The sequence below is a fragment of the Diplotaxodon limnothrissa genome, linkage group LG16, assembly GCF_057381915.1.
Source record: "Diplotaxodon limnothrissa isolate DT_005_m linkage group LG16, D_limnothrissa_male_GT1.1, whole genome shotgun sequence".
Lineage (NCBI taxonomy): Eukaryota > Metazoa > Chordata > Actinopteri > Cichliformes > Cichlidae > Diplotaxodon > Diplotaxodon limnothrissa.
Genome location: NC_140611.1, coordinates 39,536,595 through 39,554,519, shown reverse-complemented (window position 1 = coordinate 39,554,519; position 17,925 = coordinate 39,536,595). Strand labels below are relative to the sequence as shown.

Here is a 17,925-nt window from a genome sequence, read left to right as displayed (position 1 = left end):
CCGTGTGGACAGATAAGACGTTACCTGCTGAGAGCCGGTGCAGGCGAGAAAAACAGGCTGATAAATATGTAAATGCTGCAAATGCAGCGACCTGCAGGGTCACAACAACAACTCTAAAGATCCACCTGCTGCTGGATAACAAGAAGGCTCCATTCTGCTGTGAATCCTGTAGTAATGAGCAGAGTGCTGAGGTCAGCGATGAGGCTGGTCCGACATCAGTTACTGTCACACGTGTGTTTTAAAACACTGTGTGCGCGAGAACAATGCAGAACACACGTGAACGCGTGACATCGCCACTTTCCGTCTCTGTGGTTAAAACCAAAGGTGCTGAATTCCAGTGGGTGCAGTGCATGCTGGTTAATATTCATGTCACAGTGAGAGACCCTTCGGCTCCTCAGATCAGTCCCACCGATTTATTTTGATTAAAATACATTTTATGATGTGTTAATGCAGCCGCTGAGCCATTAAACAGAGGAAGCATCTGTGAGCTACAGGTTCATTATGAGAACATAATTCCTGTCGTTGCATCTCCAACGCTGCACCTTTCATGCGGTCGCAGCAGCATCTGGTGACTCTGGTTTATTATGAAGAGCGCACAAGCACTCGGCCCTCATCTGTTATCTCATTAGCAGCACTTATTCAAAAGTCCGTCGAGGTTCACGGAAGAAATGCAAACAAATGAATGACCGGAGATTCGGTGAGACCAGTGTTTCCCATCACACGCTCAGCCGCCGCGTCGGCCGTGCAGCAAACATGCTGAATGACATCAAGCAGGTGTTTCGTGCTTTTTTTCCTCGTGGTCATCAGCTGGATCGTGTCTTCTAAATCCCGCCTTCTTCCTGAGGGGAAACTGACACGTGACGCCTCGAGTTCGACCTTTGCAGTTCTCTCCTTACTGCAAAATGCTTGCAAAATGTGTATGTGGTTATTTTGGTTGCCTTCAGTGTCTGACTTAGTTTTTTTATGACACTTTGTGGTGTCACCCTGTTCATTTGTTGCTTCCACGTCAAATCCCAGGCCCACAGAGCGGACTTCATTATTCCAGGTGCAGACTTGAGGAGGAGAGTGATTAAAAACATCAGAATGAGTCTTTACACGTTAAGAGATGCAAAGAGAGCACCTGCTTCAAATGACTAATCACTGAGTAATCGCTCTGTCCACTCGAGACTTCCTGCCGTTGCGCTGACTCAGTATCACTGATCGTGCCGGCCTGGGATGACAGTGGAGCATGCTTTTTGAAAATATGCCTGCAAACATGCAAGTGCACCAGTTTGCATGTTCTTTGTTCATTTGGTTTCTTTTCAGTTTTTCCCCACTTTGGTTTGCCATCGTTTGAAGCAGACTACACCTCCTTTGTTTTCTTCTTCCATGATTTCTTTTTTGTTCTATTTTATTTTGAAGGGATTAACTGGTGCTTTGTTTCCTATTCTTTTGTTTCAGTAAAGGGACCCGGCAGAAAGTTAAGTCTGCCAACAGATCTTAAGACTGATCTTGGTACGGTAGGCGAAAGCCAGCAGTTTTCACTTGATTTCCTTTGAGTTTCTGCTTTTCTCATGGTTTCTAGGCTTTTGTGTTGCATTAGTACTTTTGGATTTCACTCAAACTTTCCTCTTTCAGTTTCCTTGTTGCTCTGTCCGCCTGTTCAACCAGCCCATGAGACTGTCGGCCTAACGTGTTCGTCCATTTTGCCCGTCAGTGTGTTTTGATTTAAAGCGTCTGTGTTTGTTCCTTCTACATTTTGCAAGTGTTTACAAAGGTGATTTGTAGCTCATGCCCATATTTGAACTTGAGGCATTCTATCGCTTTACCATGATTGGACCATCCTCTGATTTATGCAACCTTTCCTCCATTGACAGGCTTTGCTCTGCGGTGCTGGATCACTTGCTACCTCGCTCATTGTAACTGGCCCATTTCTCTCTTAAACCCCCCCCCCCACCCCCCATACATCTAACTGCTGCACACACATGCAGATCTCAGGTTTCCCTCTGCAGCGCCACGCATGCTGTCGCCTCCCAGAACTTCTGCTTCTCTAACCCCCCCAAACGTGCCTCCTGATTTTTGACTTGCTGTTTGGTAAATGCTCCATCAGCAGGAAGGGTGAGGACAGAAACCCAAACTTTGAATGCAGCACATTTAGTTTTGGTGTCGTCATCGAACATTGAAGAAAACAGTAGAGCTGCAAACGCTGAAGGTTTAAAATCCACAACAATAGAAACCTGTGTGACAGGAAGACACTCGAGTCTATTGTGTTTGTGCCTTTGTGTGGATGATGTGTGTTTGTGCGCGTGTGATGAGGGGGTGGAGTGGGATGTGCACGTCAGCACAGTGTCGCGCTCTCAGCTGTAAACCAGTTTCCATCAGAACATTTCGAGGCAACGAAATGAACAAAATGTGAAGCCCGATCGCGGCGGCGTCAAACGCTCCGTGTTACCTGCAGTTTTTCAGTCCCCGCGCTGCCTCGTCAGTCCTGCTGTGAAACTGGGTGAGTGTTGCACGTGGACTGGGTGGCACCCTGGAGCTTTTCATCTTCACTTTGAAATTGAATCATTTTTGCAGCGACTGGCTGCACGGCAGAGCTCTCTGGGCGCCGGGGACGAACGATTGGAGAGGAGCGAGCGGGGAACGTTCGAGTGTTTGCACAAATGATCATGATATTGTTTATCTGCTCCACTCGTCTCCATGTATAAGACCTTCCACCAAAACACACATGGAAAGCTTCTGTCCTCCCACGGCAGCGACCACAGCTGCTGTTAATCTGCTGGGGGGGGTCACTGATAAAAAGGGGGCTCATGTACTCAGTGAGGATGAGAGCGTAGTGATATGTAAATAAATACAGGGTCAGTGTGTCCATATACTGATGTTTATTATCACTGTGATGCCCACCTGTGAGCTCCGCCTTCATTATTTAATCGGCCCTTTGTGTACGTTGGAGAGCTGGAGTGTAACTGTGGCGTCTCTAGAGCTCCTCTGTGGTTTAAAAGTGTGCCGGCTTTCAATAAAATGCACACGAGTCAACACCACGAGAGCGCATGTTCGAGGGTATTGTTTCATTTCCATAGTGAAAAACGGGCCACGCACTAGTGTGGATCGGTACCAGTGCCGGCATATTGGGATCGATCCGGCCGCCTCTCGTGCCCGCTCACAAGTATGGCTGAACACAGAACGAGAGAAGGTCAGCCCGGCCTTTCTTTCCTTTGTGTCATTAACAGGGTCTGGCTCCAGCACAGTGCACGGACTCGTCCCCGAGGGGTAAAGAAATCACCGAGTGTGTTGGTATCAGCTCTGTCCGTAGATGAATTTGTAGCCCAGCCAATATAAGCGAGTGCTAATTTGACAGAATAAAGAGCAGAGCTTGTTTTCGTTCTTCACCTGCAGCTTTGGATGTCATAAAGCTTTCTGCTAAAAACAAGGTTTCCCCACAGTTCACTGAGATAAAAGCAACAAAGTGGAGATGAAACGAGCCTGTTTTATGTCACGTCACAGACTCGATGAAGCTGCACTCACAGTTTTACTCTGCATCTTCCTCCTCTGCCCCGGCATCCCCTCCTTGCACATACTTACTTCAAACCACTCTCCAGCCTCTGTCACTCACTCTCCCTTTTTCCCTCACTATCATCTTCCTAGTTGGCAATCAAATTTTCAGCATCAGCTTGCTCCTCTTACGCTGCAGAAATATTCATCTTCATCGGTCATCTAGTGTCAGCCTGCCTTTTTGCAGTCTAGTAGACAAAGCGTCTCCCGGCAGGGAAAAGCAGTTATCTCCTTGGAAAATCTCGTCCCTAATTTGAGGTTCCCTGCCCTGATTTTTATTTCACTTCCCATCAAACTAAATGACTTGTGAAGATGGATAATGCAGCAGTAAATCAGAATATGTTTAAAGTTGAATTACATCCCTCTTTCTGTTGTTTGCTAATGCTTTGCCGTTGTTACAGATCATGTCAATGGACATTGCACTAGCCCCACCTCCCAGCCCTGCTCGGCGGGGAAGCCTCGCATTCCGATGGGTCCCGAGGGGCCACGGCTTACCCGCAGAGGCCCTGGCCGACCGCCCTTCCGCAAGGCCCAGTCCGCTGCTTGCATGGAGATCTCTTTGCCTGTGTCCCACACTGAAGGTGTGTGCTTGTCCTCCCAACTCCCATCCCTAACCCTCTATAACAAACCCCCCTCCCAGCAAGTGCATGCCATCCTCTCACCCCAGGGTAAGTGGAGAAAGGCCTGACACATGGTCAACACAAGGCAAGCACATGCTAATGCAAGTTAGCAGCATGAAATCCAAAATCGGGGTGTGGTTCTGCAGAGAAGATGCTGCAGGGTAAACAGAGCAACACACAGTAAGAAAAAACAAACGCACACTTATATAGCTGCACGGTAAAATAACCAGACTGCATCTGCAGGAGCTGACAGTCACGTACCAGGACACCACTGTTGCATTACAGCATGCCAATCGCACTCGTGCAGCTTGCATTAGCATCAGCTTACAACATTCAGACTGCAGGTTCTGCTTCTTCTGAATGCAAGAACGAGTCCTTGCATTGTGTCCTTGACTCTGCTGCTTGTGTCGACGATGTTGCAGGCCTGAAGGTTGGTGATTCAGTGATTTAACCAGTTTTTACTTCTCCTGTGCCTTTCTGTCTTTCTTCCTTCGTTTCTTCCTTTCTGTCTTTCTTTCTTCCTTCCTTTCTGTCTTTCTTTCTTCCTTTCTTTCTTTCTTTCTTTCTTGCATTTTGTGCTCTGCACCGAAACAGCAGAAGGATCTGATGGTTTTCCTCATCATGCCACAGATTTATGATTATAACTCTATTTGCCTTTCTGTTTTTCTCGTCTCATAAATAACTTCTGGATGTTTTCTGAGATGAAAATGACAGCGCATATTAAACTTCATGTAGCGTTGCTACACTTATCGAGTTTTTATGAGCTATGAGCAAAGGGAATGCACACATCTACAAACACGGGTTATAAGTTTGTAGATGTTTGCAATTTCCTCAAACTGAAACCACCAGGACGTTTTTATTTTTACCTCTAATAACTCTTATCATCAGAAGGAGCACAGTTCAAGGAGGACAATAATACAAGAGCACCGCACGAGTTGACATTTTCATTAACAGACATGACATTTATTGTCTTTCCATTTGCGCTCGCTCTTATTCACACCCTCACTTTGATTTGCACCATTTAAAATGCGATGAACCCACAGAGGCTCCGTATTCCCAGTGATCAGTTTAGAAACATGAATGCAAACATATGCTTTTGTTTTTGAGTCTGGCTGTAATACGCTTCTGTGTGGTCATGTGTGTGCGTTTGTGGTTTTACAGCTGTTTTTATATCGTTGTCTGCTAATCTGAGTTAGAATAGGGAAACGGTTCAGTTTTATTTATGTAGCACCAAATCACAACAACAGTCACCTCCAGATGCTCTATGTTGTAATGTAAAGATCCTACAGTAATACAGAGAGAGTCACCAACAATCAGACAGCCCCCCCTCGTGGGGAGGATATACAGCCCTGTGTTTTAAATTTACAGCCCCCCCTGTTCATCCCTCATACCAACTACAAATACACAATTTCATCGACTGTATTTTTCGGACCATAAGGCGCATTAGGCGAAACAAAACCGTCAGATAAGTCAAACTTTACTCTCCTCATTCTTCTGTGTTTATATTATGCTAACATAGCTGTGTCGCTAGCGGTCACGTAGCACATCATTATATACCAGCTAGCCCAACTTCAGTAACCCTACAAACGTCACTGCTGTTTAGTTTTCTGTCTTCATTTATGTTGGAAGTGATAGCAGAGCTGTACGTTTGAATTCTTTCAGAAATCTCTCAGTCAGGACATGCTATATCATGTTTAGCTAACTAGCGAGCTAACTTCCTGCTAACTTCTAAGTCTGTTAAATTTAATAAATTCTGTTTGCATGGATGTTAAACTTAATTGTTACACCTGGTAAAGCAGCAACGCTGATAATTTTATTAAAGATGAAAGAATTTAGACAGTTTTTAACTCTCAGTGATGCTGCAGTGTTTGTTTGACTTTGGGACCTGAAAATGACGGAGTTTAGGACCCAGATTACTCCGTGAGGCTCCTGACTACAGTAGCTGTAATGCTCCAACAATCCATCACGCGGTGCGGCTTCGTAGCTTACCACAGTCGCACTAAAACATTTTTGACAGATTTGTGAGCGCCGTGTAGCACATAAAATCGGTTCAAGGTCAGTAAGCACGATCAGAATTCATAATTTGAGAAAATTAAAGGATTTTAAGTGCGCCTTATAGTGCGGAAAATACCGTATTAGCTCTAGATAATACAGGAGAATGATAATGGCAAGCTAAAGTGCCTTAAACGTGCATTGACCCTAATGGCCACCAGGGGGCGATACTTCCTAAGCCATTTATGCGTTCAGTCGCTCATTTGGAGACATCCAAGCAAGTCCACTTTGGAATTTTGGACTGAGTCAGGGATATAATCCAGGGCATGCTCATTGGCTGATCTTAGTCCCCCTCCCTCATTAAATCTGATTCCAAAACACCAGGAATGATAAAATGCTCATCTCGATGCCTCGTAATGGGACCCTACAAACCGCTGAATGACATCACAGCTGAGATGCTAATTTTAGTACAGAAGTGCAGAGCCAGTCTTTGTGTTTCTTTTAGTCCATCTTCACTCTGAGACAGATTTTTTTAGGTGGCCAAAATATTACTGAAATAGAAGCAGAACGTGAGATAACTGGGAAGATGTTTGTGGTGATCGACAGATGCAGACAGAGGTCGCCCCCTGCTGGCTTTGGTGTTACATTTCACTTTCCTCTCAGAACATTTGAACTACGATTGGCTGAACGAGAACTGCTGCTTTAAGACAAACATAAAAGCCTTGATAATTCATTTTTCCTTATCTCCCCAAGACAGCATGACTATCTTAAAGACAAAATGAGAATGAATTTTTGACCTTTGTTGGATAAAGTTTTCCTTTCTTCTTTTACTCATCGCGTGACAAACGAGACGAAGGGAGAAAAACACATAAACGTCCTGTCAAGTGAAGACTTAAACTGCGATCCCAGCAGTATAATTTCGAGTTGCTGACCTCAGAAGTGACAGAGAAATGGCCTCATGCAGGATTAGCAACCACGTAATTACAGATTCTGTGTGAATTGTAACACTTAGTCTGTCACAGCCTGACAGACAACACTAATGCAGGGCGTCCATTTACTTTGAATAAACATAAAAAGTAGATGCAGATCGTTCGTTCTAACAGGACTCTGACTCTGTCCTGTCATATTAAAAGTTTTATGATCTTGCTTCAGTTGGAGAAGAGCAGCAGAAGTATCAGTGGGAGTGTCTGCGAGCTTCTTTGTCTCTGTGGTGATTCACAGGGTCGGGTTATATTCAGAAGGTGTTAAAAATAAACAACAGCAGCCTAAGAGCAGGTTCAGACCGGATGGCCGTCGGCCCCGAGGGTGGAGGAGTCGTCTAATGATGCAGGGTCTGATCTAAAGTGTGGAGCAGATTGCAGCAGCCTGTCACACAGCCCGTGTACATCAGTCACAGTGGGCCCAATCATCGTGTACACCTGGCTTTCTAAGTGCTGATGCACCACATAAACTCGTCCCTTGCAGAAAGTACACTCCTGCAAAGCTCCACTCGTGGTCCACTGATGGGTCGTGTTTGCTTAGACGCGGGCGCCGCCAGATTTACAGTCTCAGTCAGGTCACGACAAACTAATCTCTCCATAGGAGGCTCAACATTGTGACAGTTTCCCAAATGTCACAGTTATTGTAGCCAAACTGCACGAAACATTAGCACACCACAGTTTGGCAGATGATCACATTCAGCACACCGGGCTCTGCACGTCCAAAGGCTTCTACGCTGGGATCATCAACAGGCACTCTTAAGAACACGTGTCCGTTACTCCGGAGTACAGCTGACCCTTTTACAGCAATTCTGCAATTAAATTCATGCCGCCATCTTCACCGACCTCATTATACAACAGTGACCTGGAACCGAGAGGGAAGCAGTTTTTCATTAGCATAAGCTGAATGTTTTATTAAAGCCACGGTTGGGGCTCCAGCTGCATCACCAACCACACCGATGCAGATGATTCAAAGCTGCTGTGAAAATATGCATAAGAAACTGTTCAACAGACTTGTTGCGTAATTTTCCATGAAACTGTATACTAGCGTGGGCCCGTGGTGATTAGCATAGCCATGCCGGTTGCCTAGCTGCACCTGACTCGAGCGCAGCCCGATGCATTGAAACATTTTGCCCGGACCTTTTGTTTGCGTCAGGCTTTACTTCAAAATAAAGGCAGAAGCAAAGAAGCCATTCCAAGAGATTTAACACCAAATGGAAAGAAAACGTTGTTATTTTAGCTTTTTAAGTGTGTTAGAACGCTGCCTGAGCATCCACTAACACACCGAGTGTCCTTCTGCCTCTAATGATTTTGCAGCTGTCATGAAAGCGTCCAGAACACGAGGGTGGTTCTGCTGCAGGCCTGTGCACACGCAGGCTGTTGGAGGCGCAGAGCTTTGGGCTTCTCATTGCACTTTGTCATGTTTGTCTTAATGCATCTTATTTTATTTGACCTGGAATAACACAGCCTTCATGTGCTCTAAAGCACATGCTGTTTTTTACAGTGTGGAGACGGCTCCAGCTTTGCTTCTTGTGCTGCCCACTTAGAAAGTCCACTCAGTACACAGGATATTACATAACCTAATATTTGAGTTGCACTCGTGTTTCAGGGACCGTGATTCTGTGAAGTCTTTTAAACATTGTCCCAGGTTTTTAGAACAAAATAGGATACATGATAAATATGGATTTAAACAGAGCTGCAGACTGAAGGAGGACACCACAGTTAGCTTGGATGAGCCATATTCTCTAATTGTTTACACTGACTAACAGGACGCTGCAAGAAGGAGAAGAAGATAATAAAATGGGAAAAGAAGGTCTATACTGGCCTTAATGAGCACATTTTATACCTGAACAGTGGCTTTTCTCAGCACACTTGTTCCCTGTCTATCACCTACCTTTGGCACTGTTGTTTATCACTTGCACTGGGTACCACAGTGAAGAGCCAGCAGGCTCACCAGTATAATTAAAGGTCAACAAGCAGTGCGAGAAATTAGCCCGATGTTAATGAGATCTGCACGCAGGGCAAGGACACAGAGGAGGGAAATGGCAAGGGAAGCAAAGTCGGAGCGCAGTAAACATTTCCATACCTCCCATCTCGGTCGGGCAGCCCACCTTTTAAATATTAAAAATACTTCTGTGTGATGCCACGAGCAGTGCCTGCAGACACACTGGGCATTGTTTAGGAACAAGTGTTTGCTTCCCCTTTTGTACCTCTGCTGCAGCCCACGCGCAGGCTCACAGGGTCTGCTCACCTACAGAATACAAAAATAACACAGGCAGTAAAATACGGACGTTATTGGATCGCATCGCAAAACTGAGGTGACTCAGCTTTGCACACCAAATTTAATGCTTTCCAACGACAGGCCAGTTTAACAAACAGCTGAATATGCATCATGTTCATTTGTGTTGCAGTCCATAGATAAGAGTCTGCAGGTGTGTGTCCCTCTAACCTGCGTGTGTGCTTGTGCAAACATCACTGCATAAATCGAGCACATTGTCTCTCGACTTCAGATTGCCTGCCTTCCCCTTATCACCTCCCCGACACTGCCTGCCTGCCTCCAGCTCCCTGTGAGGGCCCCCCAGGGGTCCCTGTGTCCTGTCATAGTACCGCTGCGCCTGACTTTCATTAGCCGGCACCCCACAGGCTCTGTCACACAGCGTAAACACACCCCGGCGACTCATTGCGAAACTGAGCGGCTGCCATCCGGACTCACAGCCGAGGAACAGTTTGTGCCGTGTTTGCAGCAGCGTTGTTCAGCTCTGTCGTCAATGCACCACAATTTTAGCACATATTGGTCTTCCTGAAAAAGATCCTTCACATCACCTGTTGTTCCAGTTTAGCATGCAGCTGATTCTCGCTCACACTGCACTTGCTTTGAAACCAGTTTTGCACTTGTGGCAGTTTCAAAGGAAGCTCGATTAAAGTTTTGGTTGTGTGCAACAGGGCTGTGCGGTCGTCCTTCAGTAGAGTGTATTAGGTGCACCTTATCACAGCAGGTGAGGAGTAGAAGCCTGCTTCTTTGTCCACCAGCGTTTACTACAGCAGGCGGTGCTAAAAGGGGTCCAGACAGAAACAGGAAGAGAGTCAAAGGTTGTTCGGACAGCAGAAAGTTAGCCGAGCAGCCTCCTGTGCAGCTCTCTCTGTCTTGGTGTATATTTGAAGCTCCATGCTCAGTGGCTTCTTTCTCTCTTTCCCTCCTGTCATTCTCGTACTGCTGTCCGTCTGTCTGTCTGGATGGTTACACATGTGTGTATCTGTTTCTCTGGTGGTGGCCGCTGTGCTTTGTCCTATGGGGTTCATGTTGTGGGGGACAAATAGGGCATGCATCCAGGAGGGCAATGCTGCAGCAGTTACACGGAGTCACTATGTACTCCCACGACGAGCACCACAGCACCACCTCCTACTGCTGGAGTGACCGAGGTAAGAGGGCTTCGGCCACAAACGCATCACCTGCTGTCCTGCTGACTACTTTACGTGCGTCCGTCAGAATGTCCGTCCGTCCTGTGGACCTGTATCATCTAAAGCATACATGAAGTGTCTGCTCATGTCCTGGAAGCTTCTGGAGTTGGTGAAGCCGTCTGTTGAGCAGTTCATAGCAGCATGGTTTCTGTCTGTAAGCATGCTGTAGCCAGCGCGGGCTCGTCAATAGTGAACATGTTATTGTTGCATCACTTTGCTGTTTCATTAGTTTAACACAGACGACAGGTAACAACAGACAAGCGTTTCTGCGCATCCACGGCCAGGAAGCGTAATGGAAACAGTTGATGCCGACTCACAGCTCTCATGTGACAAACACAGAGATGAATCACTTACGCAGCTTTGCTTCTCAGAATATTGTTCAGAAGTGTTGCTGAAACTGAGCAGCTGCCGACATTTCATTTATCTTAGCTTGATATGTGTACAGCAGCTTCGGCGACCATCTGCAGTCGCTGTTACGTAAAGTCTGCACTTTGTGTAACGTTGGGCTGCAGTGCTGCACGTCGGCTGGCTCTGAATAATTCACAGATGCAGCAACACTTTAAAGATGGAGGCACTCAAATAATCAAACAAGTTTGTTCAATCTGTGGCAAGTGCCCCCGTGTGTGTGTGTGTGTGTGTGTATTTGTCCTTGGGAATGCCACAAAGCCACTAAGTAGAGTCTTAAAACCACTGCAGTCTCAGTAAACTCAGACTGGAAGGCTTTAAAAGTGTGTGCGTGTGTGCATGTGTGTGTGCGTGGGTGCGTGTGTGCATGTGTGTGTGTGTGTGTGTGCATGTGTGTGTGTGCGTGTGTGTGTGTGTGTGTGCGTGCATGTGTGTGTGTGTGCGTGCATGTGTGGGTGCGTGTGTGCATGTGTGTGTGTGTGCGTGCATGTGTGGGTGCGTGTGTGCATGTGTGTGTGTGTGTGTGCGTGTGTGTGTGTGTGTGTGCGTGCATGTGTGGGTGCGTGTGTGCATGTGTGTGTGTGTGTGTGCGTGCATGTGTGGGTGCGTGTGTGCATGTGTGTGTGTGTGTGTGCGTGCATGTGTGGGTGCGTGTGTGTGTGCGTGCATGTGTGGGTGCGTGTGTGTGTGTGTGTGTGTGTGTGGTGGTAAACATGTTCCCGTGTCTCTGCAGTGAGTTCTCCCTCCTCAGTGTTTCACATCTGTTCAGTGACATTTTTGTTCCATTTCTTCATCATATGAAATCTGCAGAAAGCTCACTTTGAACGTTAGCACCTGTATCCTCTCAAGCTCTTACTGTGTGCTTCTTTCCCTTTAACTGCTCATCACCTCATTGCTCCATTCCCTCTCCTCCGCCATGCTGCTGTTCTCTGCACCGCTCTTCTTATAAATCAATTACACCATCCAACTCCAATCAACTCCATCCAATTTCCTCTTTGCTCTCTCGCCATCATCTGTCACGCTCCTTCGTGCCTCTGCCGGGTGTTTGGGGATGCTGCTGCAGAGAGTCGTGAAAACTCCTTCACCCGCTCGCGCAGCTCCAGTGTTTCCAGCATTGACCGCGACACCAAAGAGGCTGTGACCACGCTGCAGTTCGGAGAGTCGTACGGGCGCAAGAACGATGTCCTGCCCACCCCGTGTCTGTGGGTGGGCACTAGCTTAGGCGTGGTGCTGCTCATCCCCATGTCCATCCCCACTGATCAGGAGGAAAGGATGGAAGAGCCTGTCACGATGGGCGTAAGTGGTAAGTACCACCGAAACTGCAACAGTACCACAAGAAGTACCAAAGTTATTAGTCACTTTAAACTATACCCGCCTACATGATACTGCTGAAGCAACAACACTATGATACGGTCATGATTAGGGCCACAGGTCCTCTGTAGTTTCACTGTAGTTCAGCAGTTTGCCATCATGCTAATGGGAGAGCACGAATGAATGAAGTGTCACAATATTCTGGATAGAGTCGTGTATATTTCTATAGCAACAGAGACCAACAGCGATAGTTGTACCAGGCGGTGACTCGTGCTTGTTCTGCTGTAACGTTTGTTTAAACCAGCCTGAAGTGGAGGCTCCAAGAACTGCAGGTTTTTCAGTGTAATGCTTCATTTAGGAGTTCATAAGGTGAGTTCAGTGCAGTGATTTCATATTACAAATGTGTTGGAATGAATCCCAATCAAAAGTTGAAAAACGGCAAAATTCATATTTTGCATGGTTGGTTCCAAGTAGAGCTTCAATCTGCAACAAGAAGAAATCTGAGTGACACGAAACATTTTTTGAGCATGAAATTTATTGGAAACATCACTTAGACTGAAACGGGCTGTCACGGCTGAGCAGCCGGTGTGTTTGAGGAACGGACCCCAACGAACTATGGTTTAACAAAGAGCCGTTGATTTAAGCTGATGAGAAAAGAGACAAGCGAGGCGAGTTGAAACAAGGGTGAAACTAAACTGAAACATAACTGGGAAACAACTGTGGCTAAATATGGAAACAATGACAAGAGACTAGAGCATGAAACTGCACAGGAACCTGAACAGTAGGAGCAAAAACTCTATGACATGAAACAAACAGACGACCCGACCAAGGACAGTAAGCGGACTGAAGCACACAGGAGGGTAACGAGGGAAGTGCAAACACAGCTGACACAAACGAACATGATGGTGCCCCAGGGGGAAGTAAAACCAAGCACACTGAACACAGAACACAAAACATGGAGAGACGTGGACATGACAACATGCAGACAATAAACACATGACAAGAGACGACTTATAAATGAGGAATTATAGAAGAAACAAAACCAGAATGAAACTCAACTAAATCCTAACTAATAATAGCAGCGCAAGGACTAAGCATACTTTCAACATGGACTCCAAATGCTGAGTCACAGACACCGACACAGGCTGCGTTACAGCTGATCAAAGTTTAGGACCACATGCCTTCAAAAGGCAAAAATGTGGATTCATTGTCATTGAAAAACTGCATTAAAATTACGTTTGAAGTAAAATGGTCATTTGGTACGTAGAGGAAACTGATTCGTCACAGATCTGTATGAAACTGAAGTTTACCCTGAACAGCTGGAGCCGACCCACAGTGGCCACAGTCCATAATAAAGTTATCATCATGTCAGTGATGCTGATGCTGCTCTGATGGAGCTCGGTCTAAACCCCGGGACACTGATCTGACCAAACAAATCTCATCTTTCACTCAGTTTGAATTCTGTGGACACAAACGGTCGTTATGAACATGAGAGGAAATGTGTGGCCGACTCTTACAGTAAGTGGAGATCGTTCTCCAAGAGCACAGATGCACCGTGTTAAGCTGTGAGGCTTCAAAGGCCTCATTTGTTTCAATTACACGTGATTTTCTTTCACTGAAACTTTGATGGGCATCGTGCATTATTTTGCAGATGGCTTGATTTTGTACTCCAGAGTGTGGACAGTGTTTCTACAGTCTACACAAAATGGAGCCACTCAGAGACGCATTACTGCTCCTGAAAAAAAGGTCTCCCGTTCAAAGTAAAAACATCAATATAGCCAAATTTCCAGTCCCTTTGAAGCAGCAGCTCTTCCCTTGAGACTAAACTTATGAGAAGCGAGCTTATTACTGGAAGGTCACAGATCCACTCGAGAGAAGAAGAAAGGATTGTTTCCTCTCGTTCTAAAGTGCTCCTGTGGGCGTCTATTGGATAACGTCCGATGTAGTAAATGCAGCATCTGAAAAGTGTCAGTAATGTATTACTGCATCCAGTAGTTGCACTTGTGAGGCAGTTAAGTGTACAAGGTTGTGAAGCTTGCCTTGTATCATTCAGTCCTTTTTGTATAGCTATACAAACGTTATATTACAGGCAGTATTAGAGGGAAAATCACAACAGTGGAAAGGAAGGACCCCGCTTTGACTCGAAGAGACCTACAGCAGAGGTCTGCCAGGACTCTGGCAGCAGTGGTCTGTACATACATGCTCAGTTTTAAAGACCACGTGAGAACATAGACGCATCTTTTTGACTGAAATGTTACGCTTAGCGCCGTCTTCCATCCTGTGCTGAGCTTTAAAGACTTTTCTCTCCCACTGTGTGCTGGGTCCCTCTCCTGCTCACACACTCACAGGAGCGGTGCTGATGCTGAAGGGCTCTGTGTTACGCTTCAGCTTCTTGGACTGCATGGGAGCTCTCATCCAGCCCCCCTATGAGGTTTGGCGGGACCACAACGCCCCCGAGGACCCCGACCGACTGCGGAGGCGCAAGCTGGTCCACTTTTCGCCATCGTCCTCCCAGGACGCCTGCGGAGACGGACACTTGGCTGTGGTGTGCTCTGAGAGGCAGGCCAAAGTGTTCCTGATGCCCTCGCAGTCTTGCCTGTTTGTCCACAACATCACAGAGTCGTCCTTTGTGCTGAGGGCTGACGTGGTGTCTGTGTGCAACAGCGTGTGCCTCGCCTGCTTCTGTGCAAACGGACACGTCATGACACTCAGGTATGACCACGGCCGCTCGAGTTCTCTGTTATTAGATGTTTGTTTTAATCTGCGCACGCTGTAGCGCGGCCTGCTTTAAAGCCTGCTCTGTCAGCGCAGCTATCATTTCTGTGTTTGCACTGTTAAGCTGAACGTGGCTGCGTAGCAGCTTTTTCCTTTTCACAGGTAAGGATACTTAATCTGAACCGGTCAGTGAGAGCGTTTTGGTGCAGAGGAAATCTGAGAGTTACATGTGACTCTATGCAAGGGCCACTCACTGGGTGGATGCTGAATGGTCTGGCTCTATCCGGTCTTTAAGTGATGATGTGATGAACCTGCTTCCGAGTCCAAACTACTGTGTTTATTAAGGCTGCTGTGTTTTTAACATGTTTTGTATCTTGTTCTATTTAATCTGAACAAGCCCCTAAAAAACTCTCTCTGTTTTTACCACCACTGTTCATTTTAAAGCTCAGTGTTTAAACCCTTACGATGTAGCTACAGCCCATGCAGCAGTATATTAATGACTAACCTCGTATTGTGGATGGATTATCTCAGTTGTTCTCCTGACTGAAGTTTGGTCCGTTTACAGCATCCTGCCATGCGATTGCATTTATCTCTAACCATCAGGAACCCTCATGTTAACTTTTATCGAGTGGAAAAAAGTTAGCGTTCATCCTCCAGCTTCACTGTGTTTATGCTAGGCTAACATAGCTGTGTCGCTAGTGATCACGTAGCACATCATTATATAGCAGCTAGCCCAACTTCAGTAACCCTACAAACGTCACTGCTGTTTAGTTTCCTGTCTTCATTTATGTTGGAAGTGATAGCAGAGCTGTACGTTTGAATTTTCCAGAAACCTCTCAGTCAGAACATGCTATATCATGTTTAGGTGGAAGCTAGCGAGCTAACTTCCTGCTAACTTCTAACTCTGTTAAACGTAATAAATCCTGTTTTCATGGATGTTAAACTGAATTGTTACACCTGGTAAAGCAGCAACGCTGATCATTTTATTAAAGGTGAAAGAATTTAGACAGTTTGTAACTCTCAGTGATGCTGCAGTGTTCGTTTGACTAATGACGTCAGACTTAAAGACCGGATTCGTGCAGTTTACCTCTGAGACTACAGCCTATGAAAAGCTGCTTTGTTACCAAAGATTAGAAAAGAAACATAATAATGATTTCTTTCTTTTTATTCTGATGTTCAGTGTAGTTTACTTTTGAAGCTCAGTAATTATTACACAGCTGTTCTTACCTTTCTTCACTCTTTCATTCTGCCCACAGTCTGCCCAGCTTAAGACCGCTCATGGATGTCAATTACCTGCCTCTGACAGACATGCGCATTGCAAGAACCTTTTACTTCACCAATGGGGGGCAGGCACTGTATCTCAGCTCCCCCACAGAGGTCCAGAGAATTACATACAGCCAGGAGATGTGCGATAACCTGCAGGTCAGCACTAGGGCTGGCAAAATTGGCCATTTGGCAATCATCCCCTCCGTCTGTTGCTGATGGCCAGTGAATTATCTGCCATCTTCTCTGATTACATCCTTCGTGCAACTTCTAAAATTCTTTTTTTTTTTTTTGCAGGAAATGCTGGGAGAGCTGTTTACACCAATAGAAACACCAGAAGCCCAGAACCGAGGATTTTTAAAAGGCTTCTTTGGAGGAAATGCCCACACCTTTGACAGAGAAGAGCTCTGTGCGTTGTCTGTCTACATTATTTTCTTAATATAAAGCATTCAAGAATGCATGACACCATATTATACTGCTAATAATAAGACATGAATGTCTTTAGCCTGCACATGGCAGATTACATAAGATGTACTTGCTGATTTTGTGGCTTTGGTTGTGAGACTAGCACTCGCTCTAACCAATAAGAGGTCGCGCAGTGAGACGGGGCGATGTGAGAACACCTTAAAAGTTTTCTTAAGTTGAAAATACTCAGACTAGTTTAACTTGTATCAGACGAGGCAATCGCAGTCAGAGCGAGCACACAATGTTGGCAAACAATGACAAACAGTCAGTTGGCAAAATCAGGAGGCGTGTCTGAAGAACCCCAGGGTGCGTTTGATTTCCACACCCCTGTCACTCTGTCTCGTTCCAACAGTCGGCGAGGCTGCGGCTGGGAAGGCTTCTCGGAGTCTTGCGCAGCACATCCCTGGACAGGGAGGAGTGGAGGGCATGAAGGTCGCCGCTAGTGGAGTGGTGGGCGAGCTGGCGAGGGCGCGCATTGCTCTGGATGAGAGAGGCCAGAGGCTGGGGGAGCTGGAGGAGCGCACCGCCCTAATGATGACTAGTGCAGAAGCCTTCTCCAAGCACGCTCATGAGGTGAAAATGAAACATAACATGATGTGAAAATATAAAGAGCATCTAAATGTACAACTTTGGATTTTGAGACATTAACAAAAACTGAACTGAAGCCAACAAAAGTGGTTATTAAATGATTCTCTTGTTGGCAAATCAATAATTTACTCCCCAATGCAATAAAAAGAAATGCTCTCAAGGTTTCAGTCCTTCTCATTAAGAAGATGTCCTTTTGTATCTTTTCCAGCTGATGCTGAAATGCAAGGACAAGAAGTGGTACCAGTTCTAATAGCAGGACGGGGGCCTCGGTCTGCCCTCATGCTGCTGGGAACGATATGCCGCGACGGGACTTTCACTTCAAAAATGAAAGCATTCAAAGAGAGGCACAGTGACTTTGTCTTTATGGCTTCTGGCTTGGCTTCATGCACACACTGTCACATCGCTGAGTGATGAGGACGGGCTAGTTCCCCGTCTAGACCTGCAGCGAGAAGGACGGTGAGGAGATGGCGGCATTTGAAGGTCTGAAGATGGAACTGGAAGTGTGTGTGTGTGTGTGTGTGTGTGTGTGTGTGTGTGTGTGTGTGTGTGTGTGTGTGTGTGTGTGTGTGCGGTTTTTCTGGACCTTACTGTGTAGATAG

The 17,925-nt window shown here is 46.2% G+C and overlaps 1 protein-coding gene across 4 annotated transcripts in view; it reads left to right on the top strand.

Moving 5' to 3' along the window:
* stxbp5l (syntaxin binding protein 5L) overlaps window positions 1–17,576 on the top strand; it is a 131,205-nt gene extending 113,629 nt beyond the window's left edge. For 2 of the 4 annotated variants that reach the window (XM_085374905.1, XM_085374904.1), the window contains exons 22-30: window positions 1,441–1,494; window positions 3,933–4,112; window positions 10,439–10,540; window positions 12,048–12,287; window positions 14,644–15,007; window positions 16,267–16,432; window positions 16,571–16,682; window positions 17,091–17,311; window positions 17,535–17,576. In XM_085374905.1, coding sequence (XP_085231031.1) covers window positions 1,441–1,494; window positions 3,933–4,112; window positions 10,439–10,540; window positions 12,048–12,287; window positions 14,644–15,007; window positions 16,267–16,432; window positions 16,571–16,682; window positions 17,091–17,311; window positions 17,535–17,576 — 1,481 coding nt within the window. The remainder of the gene's footprint in view (window positions 1–1,440; window positions 1,495–3,932; window positions 4,113–10,438; window positions 10,541–12,047; window positions 12,288–14,643; window positions 15,008–16,266; window positions 16,433–16,570; window positions 16,683–17,090; window positions 17,312–17,534) is intronic. The other 2 variants (XM_085374906.1, XM_085374907.1) reach the window with 2 other exon arrangements.
* Window positions 17,577–17,925: the final 349 nt, after the last annotated feature.